The sequence below is a fragment of the Ischnura elegans genome, chromosome 4, assembly GCF_921293095.1.
Source record: "Ischnura elegans chromosome 4, ioIscEleg1.1, whole genome shotgun sequence".
NCBI classification, from domain to species: Eukaryota; Metazoa; Arthropoda; class Insecta; order Odonata; family Coenagrionidae; genus Ischnura; species Ischnura elegans.
This window is the reverse complement of record NC_060249.1, coordinates 135,770,854-135,779,045: the sequence shown is the minus strand read 5'-3', so window position 1 is coordinate 135,779,045 and position 8,192 is coordinate 135,770,854. Positions and strand designations below refer to the sequence as shown.

Sequence of the window (8,192 nt, the reverse complement as noted above, 5' to 3'; positions counted from 1 at the left end):
CTTCCCCTTCTTCCACCCCCACTACCTCACCAAGGAGGGCGACTGGAGGAACTTACCCGGCCTGCAGCAGTTCACCTTCAGCACTGAGGATAGCGGATCAATCCGCTGAAACGTCTGAACGTTTATTTGTGAGTGTCCCTTTTTTACGTGTGTCTATGTTTTTAGTAGTACAATTTTTGTTCGTTCGCCTCGATCGGTCACATTTATATATATATATATATATATATATATATATATGCATATAAATTCAGAGGTAAGGAAAGAAAGGGATAGGAACATGGAATAGAAAAAGGACGAGGACAACGGTGCTGTGGATATATATATATATATATATATCCTCAGAAATAATCCTCAAAGTCTCGGGGGGTATATATACATACACCCCGAGACTTTGAGGAATTGGTATTGGTATTGGTATTCCTGAATCCCTGAAGACGATGGGCGAGTTGTCTATTGAAACGTTGGAAGGAGAAATGGAAGGCCAGACCGGGTGCAAAACCCGAGAAAACTTCACTGCAACTCTATTGTATTCAATGAAAATTTTGCAGATGAATGAAGTTTTTTAACTGAGGTATGAGTCTTTAGAAATAACTCTTCATCAGCTGCCTGAAAACACAATGTCATCTCGAGCGGTTGTGCGTGACGTCACGGCATGGTATCCACTGATGACACACTGAGGAAGTGGATGGAAAATTGGTCCATGCTGTGGCTTAAATGCAAATTTGGCAAAAATTTTGCCGTTTTAACATCAGACTGCAGATTGTGAATATGTTGGGTTGCCCACGTGTTATTGGAACAAATAAGCATGACGTCCAATAAACAAAACGTTTACGTGGTGCCAGTAAACTATTAGTCCCAGTTTTAGAAAAACCAATGTATCACTTGGTATCTTTCCCTCAGTACAATTTATTATCCAAGCTCTAGATTACTAGCGAACGAGATAGTTGATTTAATTTATGTTCCATTTCAATTTTGTGGATTCTCAACACTTCAATAAAGTCAAGTTCGACAATTCACGCGAAAGGACCGTGCGATACGAAGCGAAGGAGCGGAGAGACGGTGAGCCGCATGGCCAGAGTCAGTGGCGCAATGACAATTTTCAGTGGACGGGATATTTTGCCGCTAATAGCTCGAGAAGTAGGCAACATATCAGAAAACCGAAAAATGTCTTCCGACCGAGTCTTTTTTTTAAAAACCCTATCCAAATCGATATTAATTAAAATAAAAAAACGGGGCAGTCGTGGGACTGTCCGACAGAAGTGAAAACTGAAATCATTATTATCCATTTATTTTTTGTATACATTTAATATTGTTAAATAACTAATTTTTCCAGTAATACTCATTTTTCAACAAAAATAGAAATTATTTTTTTCAGCCAACTGTTTATTATTAAATTAAAAACACGATGTGTATGAATAGAAAGTAACATCATTTATACATTAAAATATAATATGCTTTTATTTCTTTTATTTAATATGCTTTAAACCTATAATTGTTCACTATGCATGTGAAAGAAACTGCCTTAAATTGTACTGACCTGTATTTTTATAGCGTGTACACTCTTCTGCACGTTCATGCACGAGCTCTATGTATTTAATGAACTTATACAAAATACACTATAGATTTTTATTTTCAATATTTATGTTTTTAAAACAAAAAGACTTTAACAGTCTATATATTAACAAAGTTTATTTACTATACCTAGTGGGCCTGCGTAGTAAAATATCCATTGTAAAATTTTTTAAATTGTATGTGATTGAGAAAAAAATCCTCCCCGGCGGGGAATCGAACCGAGGATGTGATATTAAGAGACGAATTTTAAGACGCAAATGTATATCTCGCTGTAGCGATCGCAGTGTCGGGTCAGTGACGCTCACGCGAATTTTATGTTTTTTCCCCATCCCGCAAAAGTGCTTAACGCCGCTAAAGAAAATTTCACTTCAAAAACAGCGCAGGAGTCCGCCACGAGGACTATGAAGATATCAAGACGGGTTTTTACACCGTTTTCGTTCGGAAAGTCACATATGCTGGTGAATGGTTTCCTATGATTGAACATTCGTGCATTACATATTTGTACATTAATTTTATCAACATAAATTTTAATTTAATTGAGAAATATTGAACTGCAACGTTAATCATCGAGATTATAGAATATCACAGTTAACTTTTGAAACGAGTGATACGGAGCTACGAGGTTTGTTCAGAATATCTTTTAATTTAATAAATAAAAAATAAGATTGCAACATAGCAACTACCAAAAAAATATATTATTAAGTACATGAAAACTATGCCACATCAATTTTATAATTGTTTTTACTCTAAATCTATTTATTAAAATGCTTTATAGGATATATTTTGCATATCCTGCAGTGTCGACAGCATAATCGCATGTGTGTTTTGCGTGATGTATACGCGGAAGGATAAATACAACCCACTTTCCAATTCGTCTTTTACGTCAGCTGTGAGTGGAGACGACCTCCAGTCCACTTTGGAGGCACAACCAAGTGCACTATAAGACGAAATCACTGTTCAGCAGCTGCTTCTAACTAGACGATGCAATTTTGATATTGCCAGCAAGCAGCCTAGTCAGATCCAGAACCAGGGGCCAATGATTTTGAGTGGGCTAGTGTTTAGTAGCCGCAATCAGAACTGATAATGCTGTGAAATTTCTTTGACTTACAGGCGCTTTGGTTGTGTTTAGTTATATTCTAATTTGGTTGTACTGTATTGATGTTATCGTGAACCATTCATGAATTTTTGCTCCAGCTGGGAATTTCAAAAGATTTTTCAAATTCATTTCACCTATAATTTTTCCAGTTCAATGCCTATTTTCGAGCCTAAATTTGTGTTTTTCTTAATTACAAGGGCAGTAGCTTAATATTTTTATTTTTTATGACTGCTTCGAAATGTGGAATATCATGCAAACCAACAGAATCAAAATGTCTATCACTCTTTGAGTCAAGTAAGATTCAAAAACACAAAGAATAGAATTCTAGGTGGCTTCAACATCTACTCATGAGGTCTAAACAGTGTCTTAGCTTGCATTGAATAAAGTTAAATTTTAAATACAACATGTGCTAACTAATGTATTCCTTGTCCTTTTATATACATAAATATAATATTACTTAGGAGTATGTGAGTAATTTAGGTTGTTTTAAAATTCTAATCCATCGCAGTAATAACGTGGCATCATGTTGTAAAATTTCTTTGACTTACAGGTGCTTTGTTTGTGCGTATACATGTTCTGATTTGGTTGTACACTTTGAAAGATGTACTTTTAAGTTAGTGTATGTTACATTTATACATACTATGTTGGTATGCTTGTATTTGGCCTGTGTCTTCACTCTTCTTTGATGCACTTGCATTGTCTTTCGAGAACAGGGCTCGGGGATTTGGCGTATGGGGATAGTGGCAAACATTGCGTGTGCTCACATTGCGGCAAGGGATTTGGCAAGAGCAGTCAGCTATTGTGCCACGCAAGGACGCACCACTCGGGGGAGCTCCCCTTTGCGTGTGGGGATTGCGGACGACGGTACGTCAAGGCGAGCGACCTGACCCAGCACGCAAAGAGCCACAGTGCCGTCAAACCGCACAGGTAAAGTCATGAACTGAAAGTCTCCTCTCGTGGAAAAAACTTCGTTATGGAGGTGGAAGGAATTCTTAAATTTCTCTCGTCCAATTTGTGAGAGATTCTCAAAACTTCCCCAAGGGTGTCTGCTCACCTGTGAGGCTGTGATGTCGTGGAATCATGTGGGCCTTTTTTTGTCTTTTCAGAATACTCTTTGAATTTGATGAAGTAAGACCTTAAAAAAGTCTGCTTTTGTTCCACGCAGCAAACTGCAAAACGTAATCAGCTTTATTGAATTTGTGCGAATACTTGATTTGATATTTCACATTCATATTTCTGGGTCGAACTTGGCAAAGACATCCCCTTGTTCTCCAACCCCTACGCTCTCATATACAAGTTTAATCAGTTACACAGCCTGAAAAAATTGATTTCACCCTCGGCCATACGCCTATTGGGATGATTTGCGGGGTAAAATGTTAAAGCTGTAATTGGGATTGTTGATGCTTTCCAAGTGATTGTAATATTTCAGCAAGGTCGTACCCTGGATCTAAACTGGGACAGGGGGGGGAAAGCCATGGTCTAGGGGGGCGCAAACCAAGATGTGACATTAATTTATGAAATTATTTCCTTGACAAAAATAATTGTATTTTAGTTACAAATCTTATACTAATATTTATCATTTTTCGTGGGTTTAAAGAAAATTTGTTAAATGCTTTCGTTGCAATTCAGTACTGATTTTGCTTAAATACTTTTGCAATTTTTGCTTCAAGGGGGGGCAGCTCCCCCCCCCTGCTCCTCCTTGCGTATGGCCATGTATTTCAGTGCATCAGAACTCTTTCACAGGCTTTGGAAAAATTATAGGCACGACAACATTAAGGAATTTCTTCTTTTATTATGTTAACAGTTCATTATTTCTGTCATGTAGTTTCTGTTCACCCAGCGTGACATTTCAATTATTACACTGATGTTTATCCTATCATAACAAAACCATTGAACAAAATCGGTAACAGCATGAGTTTCCCTTTCAATGAAAGCGAAGAGAATTGTTGAGATTGAAATTTAATGCTTCAACTGTTTCTATAAATAACATGTTCATTGTTGTTGTTTTGATTCTGAGTTACTTTACTAAATAAAAATGGAAACCTTAATAATTGAATCAATCGAAAGTTCTTTTACATCCTGAAGTCCATAAAATCTACAAGAATTTATATGAATAGAATATATTCCTATCATGGAAAATCGACTGAAATTGAGAGCGACTTTTAGAAGTTGGAATAATTCATGCAGCTGTGATTTTTACTTGGTTATAATTTTTATAAAATCCTGTTGACTTCACCCACTGCTATATACCTAATAGAGCAGCTTGCGCAGTGATATGTTAATGCTCTCCAGGTCTGTGCAGTGTGTTAAATTAGTGAGTTCACGCACAATTGTAATGCACCCACTGCCATATGCCTTTTGGAATGGCTTGCGCAGTAATGTGTCAATGCTTTCCAGGTGCGTGCAGTGCGGTAAGGGCTTCACCAAGAGCAGTCACCTCAAGCGACACTGCATCACGCACACTGACGAGCGACCCTACTCTTGCGCGGTGTGCCGCAAGGGCTTTGTCGAGAGCAGCGAACTCAACCGCCACATGGCCGTGCACACTGGAACGGACGAGGGGGTCAGAGCCGTGGAGTACGCAGCGCAGGAGGGATGCAGGGAATACGTGTGTCATCTGTGCGGCAAGGGCTTTTCCTTCCGCAGCAACTTGATGGCTCACGTGCGCACGCACAGAGGCAGCAAGCCTTTCCTGTGCGAGCACTGCGGGAGGGGCTTTGCGCAGAGCCGCAACCTGCGCACGCACTTGCGGGTGCATACGGGGGAGAGGCCCTTTGCGTGTGGCGTGTGCCACAAGCACTTCTCACAGAAGAGCACGCTCAACCACCACGCAAAGACGCACTGAACATTGTTCGTTGGGTGAGTGAAGGATAATAATAATAATAATAATAATAATAGTATGCCTGGCCCAAATAATAATAATAGTAAAGAAGATTCCGGTTAATTGGGACATATCGGGACTTGTGCACTTTGCCCCAATTAAAGCGGCTGCCCCAATTACGCGAACTATCCTGTATATGGGCTTAAACAAACGTTGAAATGATAGAAAAAAGACTAAAGAATGTTTATGATGCAACATAAGTTTATTAAACTTTTAATTTGAATAATAAATCTGTGAGATTAATTAATTTATTATCATTTTTGATGCTGAATGAATATCTTTAACTAAGTCCTATCCTCCTGCGATAGTATAACAACAAGAGCTTTCAAAATAGGGCATGATTAGGAACATTTGTGAAAAATAAGAGTAAATCAAAGGAGGAAAAAAATTAGTATTCTGAAAAAAGAAAAATTAATGTCATCTCGAGTATAGAGTCTATGTCGCCGACTCGTGGCCCAAAAAATTGGCACGCTGTCCCAATTAAGTGGAGAATACTCTGGGATATTCCTCTATTTGGTTCTGTTCTTCAAGATCTGCCCCAATCAAGCGGCCGCCCCAAGTAACCGGTGGACCCTTTGAACGGATTCTACTGTAATTGAAATGACTGACTCTCGCAGTGTCCATCACTATACAGGGTAGATAAAAATTATGATGTAAGTTTGAACGCTGGATAACTGATGTCTGTGGATGAGGACCCTTTCAACATTACAACAAACCAGGGCTAGGACTTAGTGCTTCTGCTGATACGTCCGATCACCCAGGGAGGGCATTGGAGGGGCGATTAGGAACCTTCGTGGTGAGGGTAAAATAGAATATGAAATTTATTATTCCGGGACAAGTTTGTCCCTCAGGAACATACATGGTTATAAATATCATAGAGTCAGACATATCACAAGAATAAGTTGCTTTACATTATACATCGATTTCACAGAATGCGTCTAAATATATGACAGAGTAGAACAAAAAAAATACATATGTATATACCATAGGGTAGTTTCCTTCATCAAAGAAAACAAAAGGCATTGATTGCGATTCGTTACCCACCATTAGTGTATTCATAATAAACAAATTATTTGGATTTTGAAATACCGAGTTAGACGAATGGCAACGGTCCATTTTTATCCTCATTTGAAAAAGGCCAGATTGGCGCCCATGCGATTCCACCCCACGTGACGTCACAGGGACCTAGTTTCTACAGGAGAGGATAGGAGTTATACATCGTCTGAGGTTACCAATGCATGCATGAGGCACACAGCTCAGGGAAACACGTCTTAATAATCACCTATTAAAACTTGCTAAGGTCGGAAAGTTTCCTTCGTTTGATAAGGTATTAATTAACCATTTTTAAGCCAAGCGCTACCAGCCAGCAGGGTACTCAGCTACCCGCTAGCATCCTGCGTCCTATCAGCGCTCAGAGCCTCGATCAAGGTCACCCTACAAGGCGGGAGGGGGAACCAGAAATGCGTCGCACGTACTTTTTCCCATCATTCCTACTTACGCGTCGCGTTTTCGCGCGCTTGAAATTTTTCACTTTTCGTTTAATCGCGAAAAATAGATATCGTCATTTAAAAATCTAAAAGCGTGAAATACGTACTTCAGGAGTAATAATCTTTCGATTTAAGCAATAAAAAAATAATAGGAAACCACCCAATTGTGTTATATCCAAGAGAAACAATAACACTCTTTATGGCAATTTTGAAAGTGGAAAGTTCGCCGTGGCGTGGCAGAGAGTTAAGTTTTACGGAGGCTTCCGCGGTGATTAAATTGATGAAGGTTTTTTATGGGGGGGGGGGGGTGCCGACTTACAAAAAAATATGGGGGGGCCCAAACCGGGGAATTTCCCCGGTAAATTTAATAAGTGGTGAATTTTAAGTTTTTTGAGCATTTTAGAAGAGTCATATGATCAGCATTAGAACCCTGATCACTCGAATCTCTCGATATCTGGACACTCCAGGGAAAATCGACAAGCCTGACACATTTTTTCCTCACACCAATAACGAAGTTTTGGGGGGGCTCGGGCCCCCTCAGGCACTATGGAGTCGGCGGTACTGTTTTATGGTTAATAACATTAATCATTAAAAAGTTTTTTTCCTCCAAAAAATGAGTCGACTCAGAATTATCGCGGGAAAAAAATCGTCAATGAGTTTACGATTGAAATGGAGGCTATTGATGTTCGCAGGTGAAAATTTATTATTTCGGGATTTATTTCGCAGAGTTTTTATTTTCTTACCATTCTTATTGTTTTTTTACGAAAGCCTGAATTACGCTGTCATTTTTTTCTTTTCTATTCGAGGAACAGGCTAAAATAATAGCTCCAATGATTGCATCAGTGATAGTGGAAAAATGACCGTTTCGCGTATATCACCATTTTCCGCCTGTGCTCCATAGGGATGGCAATCCCATCCCTTATCCCTTCATTGGGCACGCCCCTTTTCCCATCGCTGGCACGGTCCTTCAGCCAATCAGAAAGCACGGCTGCTCACATCGATCGTAACGCCACGCTCGGATTTAAATTGAATGACAGGGCTAAATTCAGAAACAGACGGAATAAGCGATTCAAAAAAAAACTACAGTCAATGTGAATGACCGAATGATGAGTCAGATAGTGATAGGCCAATGGACAATCACATTCAATGTCCCTGA

At 39.3% G+C, this 8,192-nt stretch overlaps 1 protein-coding gene across 1 annotated transcript; it reads left to right on the top strand.

The window, feature by feature from the left end:
• Nucleotides 1-3,303: 3,303 nt before the first annotated feature.
• On the top strand, nt 3,304-5,513 carry LOC124158254 (zinc finger protein 239-like). Its single transcript, XM_046533448.1, has 2 exons — nt 3,304-3,595; nt 5,066-5,513. The coding sequence occupies exons 1-2, from the start codon at nt 3,318-3,320 to the stop codon at nt 5,511-5,513; spliced, it is 726 nt and encodes a 241-aa protein (XP_046389404.1). The 5' UTR covers nt 3,304-3,317.
• Nucleotides 5,514-8,192: the final 2,679 nt, after the last annotated feature.

Coding starts and splice junctions, on each gene's coding strand:
- LOC124158254 (XM_046533448.1), top strand. CDS start 3,318: ATGCTTGTATTTGGCCTGTGTCTTCACTCTTCTTTGATGCACTTGCAT. Junction 3,596..5,065: donor AGTGCCGTCAAACCGCACAG/GTAAAGTCATGA, acceptor AATGCTTTCCAG/GTGCGTGCAGTGCGGTAAGG.